General features: G+C 36.4%; 1 protein-coding gene across 2 annotated transcripts in view; it reads right to left on the bottom strand.

The window, feature by feature from the left end:
- Positions 1–23356, bottom strand: part of LOC101743046 (uncharacterized) — a 157818-nt gene that overhangs the window by 5089 nt on the left and 129373 nt on the right. For both annotated transcript variants that reach the window (XM_012694982.4, XM_062671079.1), the window contains 4 exons: positions 21247–21377; positions 4850–5050; positions 888–977; positions 388–482 (listed from right to left, as the gene is read on the bottom strand). In XM_012694982.4, coding sequence (XP_012550436.1) covers positions 388–482; positions 888–977; positions 4850–5050; positions 21247–21377 — 517 coding nt within the window. The remainder of the gene's footprint in view (positions 1–387; positions 483–887; positions 978–4849; positions 5051–21246; positions 21378–23356) is intronic.

Genomic DNA, 23356 nt, shown 5'->3' with positions numbered 1-23356 from the left:
CGTATCTCAAGTATAACATTCGAAAACCCCACTATCTCAAACAATAAAATCTAGAAAATGATGCCATGTTTCTATGTGGGTAGTCTAAAAATGACATTGTGATATTATTATATCGTAATTACTGTTTAAACAGCCTACGAAACACATTTGCACAAACGAAAACGGTCAAAAGAGCAAGGTTGTATATCCGCCATTTAACATATTCCGTTTCAATAAGATCTGGCATCGGCAACTAGATACGAAGACAAAAGATCTGACAGTCGAATTCGAAATATAAAAGACGTGTTAGAAAAATCGGTGAACTCTTTCTTCAGAGGTTGGAATTTATTATACCAAAACATATTACTGTGAATGTACAGGAATGTATTCAGATGCAGTTAATATTACCTGCACTTGCAGCACACGATACAGGGGGCCGCGAGCAGCAACAGCGGACTGGCGACCAACAGCAGCAAACCGAAGCCAGCAAATATACCGACAACCTGAAATTAGTAACGTTCCCACATCATTATCTAACTACCCGAGATCTGCAGTACGAAGGCGGTTATTGCCCCCGAGTTTACTAAGCTTTACATTGCGGGTTTTAAAGTAAATGAATATTATTATCCTTCAATTTCTTTTAAGTGTCTAATTGCCAATATTTCTGGTTTGAAATACGCTCTCTTATTGGAGGCATCGTGTTTGTCCGTTATAAGCTTAACCAGTCTAAATAATAGACGACAGACAATAGAAATGAATAGTTTTTAAAGTGTTCGGAATCAAATAATTGTTTGAATTTTATTAGGGTTTTTTTTAAATATGATAAAATAATTTTTTAAGCCTAAATATTAAAAATCTCAATTCGTTCATCAAATATTTTGGTGACGAAAGGAAAGCTTTAAACTTACTTGAGCACGGTGCCACAGTACAGAAGCTCGCGAGTGTCCAAGTTTGTTTTTGCACGGTCCCTTGTCGTAGTGTCGTAGAAGGAAATCGTCCTGTAATAAAATAGATAATTTCTTACTAGCATCCTTTTTTTACTGGCGTCAAGCGTTATCGTTACACGTAGTGAGTCTAAGGCATGAGAAGCACGTATTCAGGTTGTTATTTCTATCGGCTCCAGTAACACCTCGACAGAAACTAGGCCGCCTTTTCAATTATAGATAAAATAACAATGTACAATGAAAATAATTAAAAACGAGCTAAACCACATGACAGTCGTCGTCTAGTTTCTCCTTAGGTTCACGATTATGAATCTACTAAATGGCATTACCAGCTTGGCTTGCTAAATTAATAGTGGTTTCAACTAATTTTAAGGGAAGATAATGTATCCAATTCGGCGTCGAAAAAAATTACCTTACAATCTGAGAGTCAACGTAAAACTTTTTTTAAAAATCTTTATTTGAGTAAAGAAACCATACGTTTTGTTAGTAAGTATTGCTTATAATCTATGTTAGTAACTTAGGTATTATAAAATCCTAAAACATCACTAGCTGATTATTTATTACATATTTTTTTTCTCAAATGCCTGCTGCATAATCATTTTATTAATAAGCGGTCCCTCGATTTTGCTTGCGATGTCATCCTTAATTTTGTTTGAGATGCACACTGCCATTATTTTTATGCACCCAATACGTTCGATTTTGTTCACAGCGACTTTCAAGATGCAAAAACGACATTGTGTTATCAAAAACGAAATCCGGGAAGTTAATATATTTGCGTTATAACTACAATCCTGTCCGTTTGTCTCACAATACGCGTACCGAACATATAACGGCACAACTTTTCGGTATTATTCTTCTTCTTCTTCTTCCAGTGCCTCTTCAATCTTGAAGGTTGGCCGTTAGCTTCCTGTATTCCTTTCTGTCAGCAGCCAGCCGGAACAGCTGTTCGACGGAGGCAATACCGGATATTCGGTATTATTATAATAAATTATTTCTTGCATTTTAATACAATTAATTCTCTTTTCATTAAAAGAGAATAGAATTTTAGGTACATTTACCTAAAATTCTAGATAACGGTGAGCGCTAGGAACGTATCATCCAGTTTATTTTTCATAAATATCGTTGAAGACCAAAAACCGGTCCTGACAATAAAACGTGCTTTAGAAAGCGTTACACTTCTGCGAGCGAAAGTGTAGCTTTTATGTTAATTACTAAAGAGTGTTCACGGAAGCCGTAATGTTTTGGAGTTCGCTTAATGATACTAGACCCTAATTATCCTACACTCATATTTATAGAAACGGGAGTTTGTGAAGAATCTCAATTATGTTAAATAACGCTTATCGCGGATCGTTTACGAAAAGCGCTTTTGGCGTAGAAGATGGTGGCACCTCCTCATACGGTATAGCCGCATAGATACGAGTACGCCTGCTTATCACGCCAAGAACGCTTCAAAGCTTCAAAAATAGCTGTTACATACATTTAGATAAACTACAAAAAGCTTTCATTTCTTAAAAACGAGACGCGAACGATTTTAACATCGACTAACCTATTTACGAATAATTTCGACTATTTAGACATTTTGCGGGTACCATATTTATTTATACCTTTTTTTCCTGTTTATTGCTATTAACCTTGAGGGGCTATACTAGCTGCACCGAACGTGTAGCTGAACTCACGGGGCTCAGCCTTGGAGGCTTTGCTCGCATCTGCCCTAACAAGGGCAGTGCTTTGTTAAATCTACCATCGGATCAGAATCGTGACCTACTGACAAGATCCGTCGAGAAACTCAATAAACTGTGTTTGTGGGTTACTTTTCATGGCGAACACTTCGTCGCATTCAACGGGTTCGACGAGAACGTGAGAAAAAAGCACCGATAGTGTACCGAGAGGATCCGAAATGACGTGTTTTGGGCAACGGCGCCTGTTTACCGTTTGATCGCCTGGATCGGACATGTCCGGCGGCCATGCTAAGATGGTCTGCCTGTCTTTATTAAACGATATGTATCCTTCATCATGGAAATCTAAATATTCCATGTTAGATAAGTGTTTACTTAGAAAAACTGATATCCACAGGTAGGATTTGAACATTTGTGTATTTCCCATGACTCCATACTACTAGGTAGGATTTGAACTTTTGTGTATTTCCCATGACTCCATACTACTACAGCGGGAGGACGTAGCTTCCTTTCCAACTACCAAGAGTGACTGGAGTGGGATGTGGTAGTGGCAATTTCGGACTAGCCATCGGTTCGCCTAGGGGTTCCGTAAGTGCGCGTATGTGATATTAAAAAAAGGAACATAAATTCAAATCAGAACTATGCACCATTTCCAGAAACAATAAGGGTCATTCCCAAAAACCTTTGGAGGCCAGTAGCGGTAGAAAAGAAATCGATAGTACGTGTTTGTGAAGTGTTTTTTTTTTTTTTTTTTTGAATACTTAAAAATAAAAATACATAAAGTAATAATTGCTTTTAAAGCCTTACGAGGCGAGCGTGAAACACAAAGGGTCATTGTGTAGCCTGACGCGTTGGCACAGTCCAAATATATAAACGTAAACATAGAACAAATTTCAAAATATTTTAGATTTCTGAGATATTATTGCGGATACAGCAATCAAAATCAAATAAGTAAAGGCTGAATGCAGAGGCCAAAGAGCTACTTAGTCAAGAAGCGTGACATCATAGATTGTTACCTTACTATCTGAGGCAGAATTCAGGAATTCTTTACTTAAAAAAATCGATAAAAAAAATGTTTGACTCTACACTTTGTCTAATGCAACCTAATGAATTATCTAGAATCTAAACTTTTTTGTCATAGAACAGACATCACCAGACGATAGGGGGCCTGCAAGCAATTTCAACATTTAGGTGCTAGGAATTCTCCAGTAATAATATTTATTATTTATTACATAACCCTATCCATCATTTATATTGCATGTCTGTCCCCTATATGTTTATACCTAAAAAAAACTTCAGAGGTGTCAAGGGACACCAGGATGGAACGAAGTTCCTTTCGATTAATTAGTGAAGGAATTGTAATTTTTTTTTAAGTTATAATAATAAATTACGTCATTATCAAGAAGAAAAAAACAATACTATGAACTAAATTACTATTGTTGAAACGCTATCTCGAGAAACTGTACTCATTACGCGGACCAATCGGATACGAGCAATGTCACGCGATAAGCGCCTACACGTTGATTGGTCAGAATGACGGATCTAAAAAGTGTCGTGACAACTTTTCGTAAGTATTTTTTCCGTCTAGCCCCCTTTCACAAAGCGCGATAAGGAACTTCGTTCCAATATGAATAGTCTCTCTTCGCATGCTGATATAACGGCACCTCTATCTGATTTAACAGTATGTCAAAATGTCATTGAACATTGTGAATTTCTTTTAATTGGCATACTGCGGTATGAACTGTGGCGCCTCGGCAGCACCGTAATGAAACGGGCCGCACGTTAGTAACGGTGGAGGTTCAAGGAAAGCGCAGGTTTCCCGCCGGCTAATTACAAAACGCCACGGCCCCGGCACGGTTTCGTTCACGGGAAAAACATGTAAGGAATATCGCGGTTTTGTCTGCTTTAAAAATTTGTTTTTCAGCTGAGACATTAGGTTACATAAAGAGAGAGAGAGAGAGCCGAAGATCGGGCAAAGTTCGGGAGGAGTTACGGTTTAGTTACGGTTGCTTAGATTTGTGGACGAGCTCATAGCCCACCTGGTGTTAAGTGGTTACTGGAGCCCATAGACATCTACAACGTAAATGCCGCGACTCACCGTGAGATATAAGTTCTAAGGTCTCAGCATAGTTACAACGGCTGCGCCACCCTTCAAACCGAAACGCATTTCTGCTTCACGGCAGAAATAAGCGGGGTGGTGGTACCTACTCGTCCTACTGCCAGTAAAAAAAAATCCGTGTGCTTACTCACATCGAGGGAAGCGAGGCAGTACCAGCAGAATACGTGCTTGCATCGTTTACACATCATCTGGGCGCATCCCTCGTCCTTCTCTATTGGCACCCTGCACATCGGGCAGAGCTTGATCAGCTCGGAGTCCGGTAGCAATGGGGCCCCGGCGCCGCCCATCGAAGACGAGGCCGCCGCCGCCTCGCAAGTCATCCCGCCGTGCCACTGTGAAAGGAAATTTATATTAGCAGGTTATTGAGAACTGAACTTTTTTATTTTTTGCTTAGGCTGGATGGACTAGCTCACGGCCCACCTGATGTTAAGTGGTTACCGGAGCCCATAGACATCTACAACGTAAATGCCGCCACACACCTTAAGATATGAGTTCTAAGGTCTTAGTTTTAACAGTACAGCGGCTGCCCCACCCTTCAAACTGAAACGCATTACTGCTTCACGGCAGAGATAGGCGGGGGGGGGGGGGTACCTACCCGTGGGGACTAGACCAAACGTCCTACCACCGGTAATTACGTAAGCTATAATTTTGCGGGTTTCATTTTTATTACACGATGTTATTCATTAACCGTGGAAGTCAATCGTCAACATTTGTCAAGTACGTATTTCATTAGAAAAATTGGTACCCACCCGCCTGCGGGATTCGAGCACCGGTGCATCGAAAGATATGAATGCACCGGACGTCTTATCCTTTAGGCCACGACGACTTCAACCGGTCTACTCAATACTAATAAAACGTGATTTATAAACGAATAAAAAATTTCGATGGGCGCTCCAAGCAATTGCTTATATGCCTACTTAAAAACCATTACCGTTACCAAAAAAATAACGTACCAAACTCAGTCGTATGTGAAACGCACAAAGGTCAAAATTAGCATACAATTGATTTTTTATTGTATTAAATTGAAATAAAAATTACTCAATACGCGGGTCGCGGTGGCAAACTTATCGGTTCAAGGTAGTCGAATTGTAGGTGAATTGCAGAATTGAAATAATTTCACCTTTATTACACGTTATGTTAATTTCGCAACCTGAATTGGTCGAATAGTTCTGGACCCTTTGAATAGGGCCTGGGTATCTTTTAATATCCCTCCGGCCAAGATAACACAAGCGAAAATCCTGATTGAAAATGGAATATTGAATTTCCAACCTTAACTACTTGAATATAGATATTTTTTATTGTAAACTACTGAGCTGACCCGGCAGACTCCGTAGTGCCTCAATCGATAAATAAAAGACTTAAAACTTTTGTATAAAATAAACTTAAAACAAACAAAAGGAATCCGTCCGACGAAAATTGTTATTTTTATTTAATTGCGAGCGTTTTCATATTTATCTACCTTTCAAACCTTCTCTGGACTTTAAAAATAAAATAAAAATAAAAAGACCTAAATAAAAAAATAAATAAATAAAAGAAATAATAATAAAAGACCTAAACTTTTGTATAAAAAAACTAAAAACAAACAAAAGGAATTCGTCCGACGGGCGACACATCAAAGGAAAAACCAAAATGTTATTTTTATTTAATTCCGAGGATTTTCATATTTATCTACCTTTTAAACCTTCTCTGGAGTTCCAGCAATAATTGAAGACCAAAATTAGCCAAAACGGTCCAGCCGTTCTCGAGTTTTAGCGAGACTAACGAACAGTAATTAATTTTTTTATATTGTAAGTAACGAAGGTACTAAGATAGGTACTATTACTACGATGGTAATTTTTAGGCGCTCAAAAATGCCACCCTACTTTTTTACCTAAGGACGTTACCGTTTAAATTTAAAAAAAAAACCGGTGTCATATCATAGTCGCGAACAGGTATAATGTATGTATATCGTTTGGCTAATGTAAACGTAATCAAGATTAAGCTAAGTCATTTAAAGCGATTAACATTTTTAATTTAGGCAAGCACTTCACGGTCTTCGAGCGCGACCTTGTCGCGAATTCGTTTATTTATCGCTAATCGTATATTTTGCAGGATACCCGCGATCCCTATCCGCTAACGCGAACGACATAAGTACTAAAATTTTTAAACATAAACGATATATCTAAGTTGGTAACTAAGTAAAGAATAAATGCTGATAGAGTAAAGCGCTGTAGATAAATTTTGCATCGACCTTCGCCTAATGAGACAAGGACAAAAGGAAGACTAAATAAAAAAGTAAATACCCAAAATAAAATCCTAACACACAATTTAAAAAAAAAGAGTTGCGTTTTATGACCAATAGACGCCGGTACGATTTGCATAAATTAGTAATTTAGAACCGCTTAATAATCCACCTAATGAGGATGTTGTAAAAAGTGAGGGCAAGAAACACTATATTTATGACATCCTAGATTGAGATTTCACGGCGCACCATAAACAGATATTTGAATGACGTTGTGCTATAAACGGTTAATAAAAAAATTATAAATACTAGAGGTCCCGCAGTAGTCGAAATTCGACTATAATTAATTGGAATTGTAAGTTTGTATACTATTATGATTGTATTTTATACTTCTATAATCACAAATTTCGCCAAGACTACATTAATATTAACAAAATATTAACAAAGACAAACAATATTTAATCTATTCTCAATTTGACAACAGACGTCAAGAACAAAAGTTTGACAATATATAGTAGGTATGCATGCGTGTGTGCGTCAAATACATGGTATGTAGTGTGTGTAATGTTTTCTTTATTGACTTAATGTATCTTTTATGCATTATTTAAAAAAAAAATTAGCATTGTGCACTTCTTCTCTATATTCTCTATAAGTGTGGAAAATTTCATACTCCTCCGTTCGCGCGTTTTTCGTGACAAGGGATACAAAGTTTTTGCTTCACGTATTAATATATAGATAATCCATATAATCCAATGTATGTATTACACGTAGTACGATTCACTTCTATGCGTGCATAAACAATTTATTAGACTGTTATGAAACTTAGTACAGTTGTTGTTGGCGCCCCAGGGAAGGTTTATGTCATAGTACTATCAACTTAAAACTTAACAAGTTCCATTTGCTTTAAAGTCCTTACAATCAACGCCTAACGTCTGGCAGCGGTTAATTAGTCCGAATCGAATAAGCTTCCAGCGGCCTCGACGAAATAAATCTCTTTCAAACGCATTGCCGTGGTAGGACGCGGGAACCCGCCATGTGTATTTTCTCACGAAAGCTTCATGAGGCCACAATGCCACGACCCTCAGCATTGAGGATTATCGACGTAAGGAGGAGGATAGATAGACGAACATACAGCCCGTCTGGTGATGGCAAATACTACCAAGGCGCTGATTGAGGACTCACCTCGGAACCCATTTGAGTAATGCGTCGGGAAACACCATGATGGGATATTCATTTTAAAGTAAATGGGACGCATAATTTTTCGCAACGCACTGCGAATCAACACATCTTAAGTAGTGTCGATGAGTTCTGTTCGAGAATGTTCTGTATTTTATATTCATAAATGGTGTATGGTAGTTAAGCTTGTCTCGACTTCTAAAGTCGTCCTAGTGTCTGGCTGAGTGGTATCTCGGTTTTATGACTTTGGCGTGCGCTTCTGGCGACAGCTTGGTTATGCGTTGTATCGAAACATCTGGATGGTTAATCGACCAAAGAGTGATGAGAAACGCGTAAGCAATTAGACAAATATTTAGCTTTAAATGATTTTGTCAACTAAGGGAATATGTTCCATACGACAGCGGTGACCAAAGCGTTCTTTGAGCCATGTGATGAGATACATACACATGTATGTTTAATCGTTAAGGATTGTCAGGTTCTAACTAAGAATCTATCACAAGCAGTATGTAAAGAACGGTACTCAAAATACATTAGATGAAATCTTATATTTACGAGCGCCGTCAGTTTCCCATTCTCCATGACGAGTCTGAGGTAATCAATGATATTCACCAAGGCCGCGACTGTGATATTACCAGGACGAAAACCGGATTAGAAAGGATTTAGAAGTCGATTATCGATTGTTATTTTATGTATAAACTAAACGCAATTGAATACAAAATTCAAAACCATGAAGTCACGCATTAGGGGCAATATGTTTTTTTGCAATTGTCCAAATAAATGAAACTAGAGGTGACCACTGCGAGTGGTCGAAATTCGACTATAATTAATTGTAATTGTAAGTTTGTATTATGATTGTAATTTATACTTCTATAATCACAAATTTCGCCAAGGCTACACTATAAAAAAATATTAATAAAGACAAACAAAATATTTAATCTATTCTCAATTTGACCACAGACGTCAAGAACAAAAGTTTGACAATAAATAGTATGCATGCGTGTGTGCATCAAATACATGGTATGTAGTGTGTGTAATGTTTTCTTTATTGATTTAATGTATCTTTTATGCATTATTTAAAAAAAAATAGCATTGTGCACTTCTCTATATTCTGTATAAGTGTGAAAAATTTCATACTCCTCCGTCCGCGCAATTTTCATTAAAAGGGATACAAAGTTTTTGCTTCACGTATTAATAAATTAAATAAATTGAATGAGATAAATTTATAATAAAAAAACATCTATACGAAGAATGAGGTCACAGTTTTACCGGTGGTAGAACCTCTTTTGAGTCGGTGTGGGTAGGTACCACCACCCTGCCTATTTCTGCCGTGAAGCAGTAATGTGTTTCGGTTTGAAGGGTGGGGCAGCCGTTGTGACTATACTGAGACCTTAGAACTATATCTCAAGGTGTGTGGCGCATTTACGTTGTAGATGTCTATGGGCTCCAGTAACCACTTAACATCAGGTGGGCTGTGAGCTCGTCCACACAGCTAAGCAATAAAAAAAAAAAAAAAAAAAACATTTACGTTGTAGATGTCTATGGGCTCCAGTAACCACTTAAGACCAGGTGGGCTGTGAGCTTGTCCACCCATCTAAGCAATAAAAAAAATAAAAAAAACAGTCCTCCACGAAATCAAGGGTTTAAAATAATAATAAGTATTCCTCTGCAATCCACCTTTGTACCTAATAATCCAACAATTTCTTGAATAACATCAGAAATACCATCAGGCCGTCTACTTTATTTCATGTTTTATTAAAAAAGCAAAGGCATTTAAATAGAAAAGGGTTCTAAGTTAAAATAAAGAGGAGTGGAAACGGCGAAGATTAAACTGGGAATTGGGACCGGAGGGGCGGGTTTTAATAAATAAATTCTTACGAGGGATCCAACGTTATGGATGCCTGGAAACGAGAGTTATCTTTGGTTAAGTACTGAAAAGGTGGTAAATATGTCAGTCTATATAGCGTTGTAATGAGGAGGGACAACGCAAATAGAACATAGCTTGAAGATACGTTCAAGTGGGCATCGTGGTCTAGTCCGTCGACACTGTGTCTGCGAACTGACCAAAAACAATCAAGTAGACAGCTCAAAGCTTCAATAATAAAAGACTGTCGCTGTAATATTTATAAAATATAATTTCTGTTTTAAAATTACAATGCATTCTGTTCTTTAGTTACAGTATAACGGAGCGTGAACGAACAACGACCAAAAACAATCAAGGAAACTGCCTTTTGAAATAATGAACAACAAATTCACTGAAATCACTTAATTACTCGAGAATAATGTACAAAATTAAATTTAGCACGCTACGATGAACGCGAAACCAGACTTATTTCACGTTAAGAAACGTTGTTAAAGTTAAATAACCACCACAAAAGAGTCTCGACGGGTTGGCGTAAAATCAGTAAATTGCGTGAATTTCTAAATACTTTTTGAAAACTTACACAATGTGAGACCTATTTTGAATATGAAAGCGTTCCTTCGCCTTTTTTCAGGGCGCCTCAATGAAACTAGGCCGTATCTTGACCCTATGAACTAACACGATGCGCGGTTGTGTTGCGAAATCGCGCGCTATTTTTTTTTGGTACATCTTGTTCAAGTGCCGTTTTTTGAAGTATTGTAAGCTTCTATATAAACATATATAAACCGGTTATTAGTTATTCTGTTACGAAGCAGTTAATGGAACATCTTTTACAGTAGTTTCTTTGGTATTCACGAGTCGTAGATATAAAATTATTTTTACAGGGTAAGGTAAGATTTTTTTATTTTCATTTAATGTATTATTTTTGACGTTTCGTATGCTTTAGTTTTCGTGGTCACCAACGATAAAATGATTCGTCGTTATTTTAATATTGTATTATTCTAGAAAAACAGACGCGGGATTAAACCGCAAAAGTACTTTTAATTATTAAGCTGAAGTATGCAAACCTCTTCCTCTTTTCTCTAGGGGCGGCCTAGTACTTTTTTTTTTATTGCTTTGATGTGTGGACGACCTCACAGCCCACCTGGTGTTAAGTGGTTACTGGAGCCCATAGACATCAACAACGTAAATGCGCCACACACCTTGAGATATAAGTTCTAAGGTCTCAGTATAGTCACAACGGCTGTCCCACCCTTCAAACCGAAACGCATTACTGCTTCACGGCAGAAATAGGCGGGGCGGTGGTACCTACCCGCGCGGACTCACAAGAGGTCCTACCACCAGTAATTACGCAAATTATAATTTTGCGGGTTTGATTTTTATTGCACGATGTTATTCCTTCATCGTGGAAGTCAATCGTGAACATTTGTTAAGTACGTATTTCATTAGAAAAATTGGTACCCGCCTGCGGGATTCGAACACCGGTGCATCGCTACATACGAATGCACCGGAATGTTCCGTTCGTGTATTAAGCAACATTACACGACAAAGAAAGAAACATGTTGGGTGATAGTGTGATGTTTGTTTCCTTCGCGTAATGTGTGATGTTGCATTACATCGTAGAGTGATATTGATATCACTCCGCATTACTTACACATGTCTATTACTGGTAGAAGTACTACCAATAACTCAGTTATTTCTGCAGCACAGAATTCGTGCATTTCGGTCTTAAGATGTACACTTCTCTAAAGGATGACAGCGGCTTTCACTTGCGCTATGATGTCGCGTTGTGTGATGTCTATGAGTTTATTGTCTGTCCTACTAATGCAATAAACTAAAAAGATTGAAGGTAGACAAATTGACTACGTCGAAACGTAACGCACAATTGCTTTGCGACCTTTCCGTATAGCACCATTTTAAAATCCTCAAACTTCTAGTCACAGCCAAGATGAAATCTTTTAAATTAATATTGCTTGCGTGTTCTAGTTGGTGTATGTATTAGAGGTTAGGGCTGTCGATAGACCGTGTAAGATCGAGAGAAGTAAAGAAAGACCAGAACACGACGAGGGACTTAACTGTAACCGGCCGCTACGCACCTTGAGACATGGACTTTTGGGGCCAACATAAGTAGGATGTTGGTACATACCAGTTAAAATTTAAAAATTCACTATTATTTTATGGTTGTCACTAATTAATTATGTATTGCTATATTATTTATCTACCGTACCACACCGTGTCTTATCTTTTAAAAGACAATGGACAGCGCTGTCTTGATATAGTTTTCAATTATACTATACATCAAGATTGATAGCGGTGTTCAGGCAAAGAAGTCGAAAGAATTTCTCTTGACCATCCAGAACTCTCTATATTAATATCAAACAAATGTAAAAATTGCAAAACAAAAAGACTGTAGGTAGGGTTTATCTAGAATTTATAATATTATAAAACCATTATGGTACGGTAACGAGAAATTCGCGAAATACTTTATACAAAATACTTTATAACGACATTACCTCAATTTATATCGAAACGAGTTTCCAAACGATTGTCATTAGAAGCAAAACGTCGAATGTATTCATTCAAATTGAACACTAAAATAAACCTTTAGATTAAGATTTTACCGTTTAATTTTAGCCTTTTGACCATCAAAGCAGTCTCTATATTCTTGATATGTGTAAATTTCAGATCTTAAAACTAGCCAGATCGTTATAGCGTACACAATTTTATTGATGGCTTTGATATTGGCTAAATCGGTTGTCTACATAAATGACCTCTTTGCTGATAAGAATATTGCAGTGTGAAAACTCCGAGAATTGAAATATCTATTGTGGGTGAATACATGTGAGTCGCCCACACTATATATTAATACGTGAAGCAAAAACTTTGTATCCCTTTTTACGAAAATTGCGCGGACGGAGTAGTATGAAATTTTCCACACTTATAGAGAATACAGAGAAGAAGTGCACAATGCTAATATTTTTTTAAAATAATGCATAAAAGATACTTTAAATCAATAAAGAAAATATTACGCACACTACATACCATGTATTTGACGCACACACGCATGCATACTATTTATTGTCAAACTTTTGTTCTTGACGTCTGTTATCAAATTGAGAATAGATTAAATTAAATATTCTTTGTCTTTATTAATATTTTTTATAGTGTAGTCATGGCGTAATTTGTGATTATAGAAGTATAAAATACAATCATAATAGTGTACAAACTTACAATTCCAATTAATTATAGTCGAATTTCGACTACTGCGGGACCTCTAGTATTATTCAAATACTTGGTTGCTTGAATATGGCGGTAGTGCAAATACTTTAACAAATGAATATGATTCACTTAAGTGAGATTAAGTAATTTATTGCTTTAGGTCGGATGAACGGTGAAATGCTTTTAGAAAATTCACACCGGAGGACCACAGTGATGGCACATACAATAATATAAATGCAAAATAATAATAATATTATTATTTAAATTCTTTGACGCAATTAATCAATATCTCGGCTTTAGACCTCTCACTGAAGGTTGCTGACGTCAACATCAGTGTAAAATAGGTAGCGTTTGAATGGTTTCAATGAATAGGGAAAATATGTAATATAAAATTTTGCGGAAAGCAAAGTAAGTAAAGTTTGATATACAAACTGTAATACATAATTTGCTTTACTATAAATAAATTTCTTGAAGTAAATAGGTGTATAACAAAGAGCAGGATTAAGCAGCATACCTATTCAAATATTCAAAAGGCCCTGTTTCATTCTAAGCTGCTGACATGCTGAGTTATAACATCTAAGGTTTGTGAATATTTTATTTGCTATGGATTGCAGAGTACTTTAATGAATTTTTGAAGAACATCACGAGCTTTATATTGTAGTTTTATAAATAAATAGTTTATTTAATTTTGAAGAGTCGCAATATACACCATATTATAGATGTTGTGGTCTCAAGGTGGGATGTACGCTGGACTCATCATATGCTATATGACCTACCGAAATATGCCTTGTCCAGGATTTACCACAATGACCAGTCCTCGGCTGCCCGAATCCAGCACATTCCTGCAACGTCAATTGTGGACTTCTGGCGCTAGTTTCTTTAAGCCTTGCGTGTTGTAGCGTTTTATGTGAAAAGGTTAAACATTCAAGAGGCTTAGATCGGACCCAAAGACAATTCCATACATACATACATCTAAAATAACAGAAAAAAAAGTAGAATGCCTTCAGTTTTATTATAAACAATTATAATCAATCTTCAAATCATCAACTATTTTCTTAACGCTATCTTGTAAATTATCTTTTCCTATTGGAAACCCTTGTTTGACCATAGCTTTTAGCCATGTTACGAGTATTTTTTCTATATCTTCGGTTAAATAACAACTTCTTCCCATTTTACGCATAATAGGTGTCTTTCCCTTGACTTTATTTAATAAAGTTACTCGTGGAACTCCAAATTTCTTTGCCGCAGTAGCTGTCGGAACGCCCCTCCTCATACCCTGGACCAGGAAGGTCAAGTACTTGGGAATCACCCTGGATGCATCCATGACATTCCACCCACATATAAAATCTGTCCGCGACCGTGCCGCTTTTATTCTCGACAGACTCTACCCCATGATTTGTAAGCGGAGTATAATGTCCCTTCGGAACAAGGTGACACTTTACAAAGCTTACATAAAGCCGGTCATGACTTACGCGAGTGTGGTGTTTGCTCACGCGGCCCGCACACACATAGACACCCTCCAATCTCTACAATCTCGTTTTTGCAGGTTAGCAATCGGAGCCCCGTGTTTCGTGAGGAACGTCGACTTACACGACGACTTGGACCTCGAACCGATCAGAAAATACATGAAGTCTGCGTCGGAATGTTACTTCGATAAGGCAATGCGTCATGGTAATCGCCTTATCGTTGCCGCCGCTGACTACTCCCCGAATCCTGACCTCGCAGGAGCCAGTCACCGTCGTCGCCCTAGACACCTCCTTACGGATCCATCAGATCCAATAACCCTTGCATTAGACGCCTTCCGCTTTAACACTAGGAGAAGAGATCCCGGTAATCGTACTTGTCGAACTCGGCAAAGAGTTCGACGTGCAACCTGACCTAAGCATCAGCCCGTTGAGTTTCTCGCCGGATCTTCTCAGCGGGTCGCGATCCCGATCCGGTAGTAGATTAATTCGCGAAGCAGCTACTCTTGAGTTGTTAGGTCTCCCTTGGAGGCGCTCTGGTAGCTGCTAGCAAATCCCGCCCCTTCTGTCCTTGTGAAACTGGAAAGACCTCAGGGCCACCAGTAATTCTTTTATGGCTTCTTCAATATTGGCTTCAGAGTATTGAAACATCTGACCCTTTACTGGCGGCATCGTGCTCGAAACTTAAGCTGAAATTAATTGATACTAATAGTTGACATCTAGTATACCCTAATAGTTGACACTGTCTTCGTTTAGTTAGGCTCGTGTAAAATGAACGAAACTCAGATTGAAACTTTTGTTTTACAACATAAAGGCTGAATTTGAAGAAAATTAAGCTAACAAATTCAGTTCGATGTAACCCTAGTAGAAGACACACGTGTCATCTTTTAGGTTTTGATTCATTTTTGGTACTAATAGTAAACACCACTTAAAATTTGTACAAAAACAAACTAAAATAACAAGGAAATGGTCCTAATAAATCAATAATTTCATACATTTATAATATCGAAACCAACAGTAGCCAATAATTATAAATATAAGACAAAATCATACCTGTTAAAAGTCAGATGGCTTAAGGAAAACGCTAAGAATTACGCGCAAAACGTCAACCTGCTCACTTTGTTTGTTGTCAAATGATGCCATTTTGAAATTTGCTTCTAACACTGTACGCAAGCTTTTGAGAATGTATCATAGATGGTACTAGGTGTCTTTAACATCAATAGCAATGTTATTTAAATGTTTAGTTTCCTTATTAGAAATTTTTTTTTATTAAAGTGTCATCTTTTAGTTCAATGTCGAGCATTAGTGCTTTTACCTTAATAACATATTTAGGAATGAATTTCTCTGTTTATACTATCGTGCTCTGACCTCATATATGACATCTGCACATGAGAACTCTGAGAAAACATAAAGTTGGTGAGCCTTCAGTGAGCTATCTTTAGGTTATATTGTGAATGACAGACGCTCGTACAACTGAAGCCGAAAAATTAAAAATTTGAATGTACTTTCCTTTGTTAATAAGTCAGTTGTATGTTCATGCACTTGTCCATAAGTCATCTCAGATTTGATATATTTATTTAATTTTAATAATAAAACGCTATACCCAAAATTTGTACAAAAGAAAAACATTTACAATGCAGCTATAATTTTCCCCACTCTACATATTTCTGTGTTCACGTTCACATAACGTGATCCACGATTCAGAAGTAGGTATGTAAATGTTTACATTATCCTTCCTATGTTATACATAAATATACATATATATAACTATAGTGTACACGTATAATATTTGATTTCGCTAAACGAGTATAATAAGTTACATCCTTTGTCTGTTGTGGTTTTATCTTTTTGCGAATGAAGTAACGAATGTGAATTTTCAATTAGCTAAACTGATTGAATTGTTGGTAAGACAATAATTTGATTAGTATCTACATCGTAATGATTGAAACTCAGAATTATTTTGAGGGCAGCGATAGGAGTGTGACTTTCCAAATAAAACGGATCAACGTACTCAACTATCGTTTTTAATTGGCGAATTAAATAAACTTAAATAATATAATTAGAGGCGGGTGTTTTTTTATATTATGTAAATCCTACATATATGTTTGTATATCTATGATGAGGTTTTTAGTGCGTAGCGCAGACGAATCGTGGGATTCAAGAGTGGGACATTTACCGTTTTTATTTCTGCACTAGATAGGTGGACGTCTTTACGACTCACCCAGTTTGAATTGGTTAAAACTTCACGGACATCAAAACGTGAAAGCCGCCATTCAGTTTGAGGCACTAGGACAAAGTCTCAATTTTATAGCGTAATTACATCCTATATTTTTGACAGAAATCGAGACGTAGTACTGAGTACAGTAGTCAGAGTCACTAGCCACTCCACCAACGAAGCTATTAAAATCAATAGACTGACAACTTGGCTGACAAACTTCAATACTATAAAATCTGCTTTTTAGGTTCAGGAATAGAGTAAGAAGAAATAGTCTAAGGAACTCCTCCTTAAACTCCTTAAAGAGATAACTGCGTTAGTTGCAGGCATATACAGTGCTTTAACAAAAGAAGAAAAAATACCACTGAAAAGCCACTGTATTAGAAGTGAGTAGCTTCAGATATAACTGTTAAACTCTCGTAAACGTAAAAACTCTAATAAGGTTACGAGCGAAGTAATGGTAACTAGAGGTCCCGCAGTAGTCGAAATTCGACTATAATTAATTGGAATTATAAGTTTGTACACTATTATGATTGTATTTTATACTTCTATAATCACAAATTTCGCCAAGACTATACTATAAAAAATCTTAACAAAGACAAACAATATTTAATCTATTCTCAATTTGATAACAGACGTCAAGAACAAAAGTTTGACATTAAATAGTATGCATGCGTGTATGCGTCAAATACATGGTATGTAGCGTGTGTAATGTTTTCTTTATTGATATAAAGTATCTTTTATGCATTATTTAAAAAAAAGATTAGCATTGTGCACTTCTTCTCTATATTCTCTATAAGTGTGGAAAATTTCATACTCTTCCGTCCGCGCAATTTTCGTAAAAAGGGATACAAAGTTTTTGCTTCACGTATTAATATATAGATATATGTAGTATAATTTAGACCACTAGCCTCTTACCATAGACGGTAGAATACATAGAGAAACCCAAGGATTCTTCGCATCCTCAGAATCTCCAATGAGTAAATAATATCTACATAACTATTTTAAAGGGCGATAAAATTAAAGATTTTATTTCATTTACGTGTGTTATCTTGCTTTGTGACAGCACTTACAGAACGTTATGAGGTATTAAATACCTCACATTATCGTCTCCTTCACATTTTCAAAGTAAAGGTCATTTTCTTATACTAATACTTGGTCTCACCATATATTTTGTTACAAGGAAAACCATCGTTTTTTTCTTCTTTGTTACGTGAAGCATTTATCATCATGTAATTTAATTAAGGAGGCCACAAATAGCAGCGTCCCGGGCGCCATTAAGCAGGCCAAATGCAGACAACATTGGAGGAAGCTGGTGCAAAAACTGGACCAAGGTGGTCACGACCCTCAGTAATGAGGAAGCGACGAAGAAGAAGAAGTTAATTTTTACATTAAAAGCATTTCATAATATGAAGCTAATTCCAAATTATCTTAATTGCCCTTTAAACATTTATTTAAAGGTTATGGCCAATTACCAGTTGAAATAGGCACTTACTCAAAAAAAAAGTTGGATTCCTTTTTCTTGCCCGTATCTTTCTCTCTTGCTGAGAGGACCATACTAGTTTACAAAGCATGGAGTTATGAATATGTTTAAATATAAAATATTTATACATATATCTGCATAATGTGTGATATGAAACGAAAAAGTATTTTTACTGACGGTAGTTACAATAATTTACTATCGACAAATAAGATCATAGTCGTTCGCGACCGCGAAAACTGTACAGTATTGGAATCGTCGGAAATATTATGATATAATGACAATAAAAGCTCGAGATTATAACTGTAAAAGTAGTTTTAATTAGGTATGTCTACGACTCTGGAAAACCGAATCTCTGGAGAAACCCTATAAACTTTCTCAAGAAACCCAAACTGCTTGATAGCTACCCTATCAAACCGTCACTGAGGCTGGCTAATACCAGGTTGTACCTTACTGACTAATTGAGCAGCTTCTGTGGAACATTCAGCATAAAATCGGACATTCTGCTCACTAAATTGCGAAATAAAAAAAATTGTAAACAAAAAATATATGTGACCTTCTTTTACGTTCCTAACGTAAGTTATTTTGTTTTTGCTTATTTATTTTGTAATATCTAAGCTAAGTAACGTCCAGTATATATTTTACTAGCGACCCACCCTTGCTTCGCTTCGGAAACTGTAATTTATTATTGATTTCTCCACTATTTAATGGATGTTATTATACATATAAACCTTCCCCTTCAATCACTCTTATTAAAAAGACCGCATCAAAATCCGTTGCGTAGTTTTAAAGATTTAAGCATACATAGGGACAGATATAGGGACAAAGAAAGCGACTTTGTTTTATACTATGTAGTGATAAACAGCACGTCCTAAGTCATCTTTTAAAGTAAGCGACATAGAGTTGCCGGCTTGGTTGGTATTCATTTTCCTAGGATTAAATCTTCTGTTTTGCGGACAGGGTATGATTCGGATTCTTTTCTTCACTAATTTGATCAGTACTTCTTTCTCGATCAAAAACAGATAACTTTTCAATATCTCTATCACTTGTGGCATACTTAAACAAGTATTCAAGCGGTTGCACCCGACTAAACGCAACTCCATATTATCACATGACGTCTGCGTCATCTCACCAGTGTGCTTAGTGCGAGTTTTTTAACGTTCTCGATAGCGTAAAAGTTAACTTAGTGATTAAGTGACTTAGTAATCATGTTAGTGACTAGTCCGTCAAACGAACATTAATTTTTAAACACATTAAACATTTAGCAAAGATTGATGCGAAAATATTAAAATTTATTAGGTAAATATTCATATGAGAATGACAGATTCCAAATTCAAGAACAATGCAATTTTATTTTAACTAATTACCATTAGATCGATAAATGTAAAAAAAAAATATCAAAATATGTCAAGCTAATAAAAGCGTGTAAAATAAATAATGTTTTTCAAAAATAACTGTGCATGCATATGTGTGTGTATAATATATTGATACGAACTTATTTAGATATATGAATAAATGTAGAATTTAAATTAATTCCGATTGTGTATAATATGTTGATACGAACTTATTTAGATATATGAATAAATGTAGAATTTAAATTAATTCCGATTGTGTATAATATATTGATACGAACTTATTTAGATATATGAATAAATGTAGAATTTAAATTAATTCCGATTGTGTATAATATATTGATACGAACTTATTTAGATATATGAATAAATGTAGAATTTAAATTAATTCCGATAGAAATTTTCTAACGAATTAACTAAGGACTAAGAGGTCAGTGGTAGAATTTGCTTTACATGATATTATGATTAGAAACAAGTTTAACCTGTATTTTAGAAATACAAATGAGACCTAAATATATTAAAAATTGAATAATTAATTTTATATCATTAGTGTTGCAAATTTAACTATGTTTGGAATTTAAATTTATTTTTTACCTAAACTGAGATATGGCTTTAAATGAAATACTAGTGAAGTTTTTATATTTAAACTGCACGTTTTATGTATTGGTTTCGCGGCTTAAAATAAGATTGTGCGATAAATTAGACAGAATTAGATTTACAAATGTAGAATTAGATTAAATGACATTAGACATGTTTAGAAAATTTATTACATCTTTATTTAGTTTTTGGGTAAAAAAATATGTATTGATTATAGAATTGTTTATATGTGTGTCTCTAGTAATTATATTTTCACTGTCTCTAGTTTAGTAATTTTCAATGCCAATAAATATACTATAGATATGTCATCTAATAAATAAATACTATAATATAACTTAAATAAATAGTTGGTTTATAGCTGGTTTACTTTTCGTACTTTTTTTACTTTTACTCATGTAAATTATAATAAGAGTCTGAATGTTCATTTGATTCTTTTTTTGTACTACAGCATCTCCGAGCTAAGTTCCAAGCTAGTGCAACTATAATTAAGTTTGTTTGTTTGTATTGAATAGGCTCCGAAATTACAGAGCCGATTTGAAAAATTCTTTCACTGTTTGGAAGCTACACTATTCCCGAGTGACATAGGCTATAATCTTTTTTGGAAAAATTAGGGATCCTTACTAAAACTCCAATAATGTAACCCAAGGTGTAAAAAAATTACCTAAAATATTCTTTACATCGCGTGCCCTGCGAAAATTATTGATGATAGAATAAAATAATGTACTACGACTTCATAGAACACAATATTATTTACAAAAAGTGTCGCGACAGCATATGTTTAACTATTATAGTTATGCCGCAACAAGTGTTCTTTTATTTTTAAAAATAAAACAACGTCAAATATCGTTGAAATTTTTGTTAAAGACCCGAGCGGAGCCGGAGCGGGCCGCTTGTTTTTAATAAATTATCTTCGAATGATTTATCTAAATCAATTATTTCGGTCTTACCTCCTGGTTGCACTGGGAGCAGAAATCGTGCCGGCACGTCGGACAATGTGCGGGACTGGCGGCCCGGACGGACACCACCGTGTCGCATCCGACGCGGGGACAGAACGCTCGACCGGAGTCCATCGCCACTTCTGTTGACAAAATATATTAACAGAGATCATAATTGTTGTTATTCCGTAAAATGCTAATCGTATATATCGAATTGAAGTGCCTTAATTAAAAATTATAAGAAAAACTAGCGGACCCGACAGACGTTGTCCCGTGAATGCATACACAAACAAAAATTCATTCAAGTCGATCCAGCCGTTTAGTTGCAATATAGATAAATAACCTAGATACTGACTGCAGCGCCATCGAAGCGCAAACAAAAAAATTCATTCAAATCGGTCCAGCCGTTTAGGCGGAGTTCAGTTTTTTTCCTATCTAAGCTGATGGTCTAGAGAGGCCATATCAGCGTCACCGGGCTAGTAAGTGAGCTCACGGGGCTCAAGTTCTAAGGCCTCAGTATAGTTACAACGGCTGCCTCACCCTTCAACTCGAAACGCATTACTGCTTCACGGCAGAAATAGGCAGGGTGGTGGTACCTACCCGCACGGACTCACAAGAGGGCCTACCACCAATAAGCTATATGTATATGTATATGTATATGTATATGTATACATCATTATCATAAAACGAGTCATATAATATGAAAATAAATTAAAATCTCGAACGCGATCTATAAGCGAAAGTCAGGGACGTACGTTGGTTCTTGGCCCAAGGCAAGAACTTGAGCGTTTTTCGAAAAAGGCCATACTGCCGTGAACTTTTTTTTTATGATTACATTAATGTGTATATAAGGAAATGTATGTATGTATGTAATTGCATATGAACGAATGTTTTTATCGAATTTATAATTTCGATCAACGTTCCACTGTTGTGCTAAAGTTAAACAGCTTTATTGAATTTTTATTAATAAAAAATAAATTAAGAATAAAAAAATAATAACAACATATAAGAGGTTTACGACCAATCATAAAACCCGAATTTATGGTTGGTTGTATTTTGGACCGATATATTAATTACACGACAGCCGTTTTTTTTAAATGTTAAATCAAAGTTCAGAACCACAACGTGCCTAGTGCGAGTTTTTTAACTTCTCGATCGCGTAAAGGTTAACTCAAATTTGTATGGAATTCGAACATCTTCCCTACGTTTGCCGCTGTTCCAACTCCATACGAATTTGAGTAATAAGCACACAGAGCGCGTGTTTGCTTCGCCGAAAAAAACGCACAATCCGCACGGGCGTCACACCCTTCTGTTCGCAATGAGAAATCGTTTTAACGATACGTTTTCTCCAAGGAGCTGTAGTTGGAGTACCCATCCAATACCAGAATTTGGTGCTATAGTATAGATGTCTACCAAAAAGGTGGCGAAAAGAGACAGAGGAGAACATTCAAAGAAAGATCCAAATGTAGTATATAAAGTTATGCGCGCTCCCCCTTGGGTTCCGTAGTGGCAGCAGATAAATTGCGCGGACATATAGACAGGAAGATACCTCCACATATGTTCACGATTGGTCGATATAATGTTACTACCTTTGAAGGTAGACGAGCATACAATCGACCTGAAGGCAAGTAAGTGGCCGCTGATGCTCACGGGCGACAACATTACTGGGGGCATAGCTGAGTCGCCTACCACTGAGAATTGTGACTGAGCGCAGAGGTTCCAGATCAACTAGGCTCTGAAGAATGGCAGTGTGACGATAGATAGAAGATGACGGGTTCATCTTGAAAAATCCCTCGAAGCCACTCCCCGTGGGACAAACGAGTTGACTTTAAAAAAGTGTGTGTGTCCGCTCCGACGCACGACTGGAGTTTACTGGATATAAAAAATTAAACGAAACAATACGAGAAATAGTTCTATATTACGACAACACGATACACTACAGATTATTAACAAATTAACGAGACACAAAACAAACGACTAACAAATATATGAAAATACAATAATGAGAGAAACGCGCGATCAGTACGAGGCTTTGTGGCGGACTGCCGGCGCAGCAGCCCGGCGTCACCTGCGATAACGCGGCCGCGCGTTGGCTCCTGATTGGCGCGCGCACGCATCACGC

This window comes from Bombyx mori, chromosome 11 (assembly GCF_030269925.1).
Source record: "Bombyx mori chromosome 11, ASM3026992v2".
NCBI lineage: Eukaryota > Metazoa > Arthropoda > Insecta > Lepidoptera > Bombycidae > Bombyx > Bombyx mori.
This window is presented reverse-complemented; position numbering and strand designations above follow the sequence as displayed.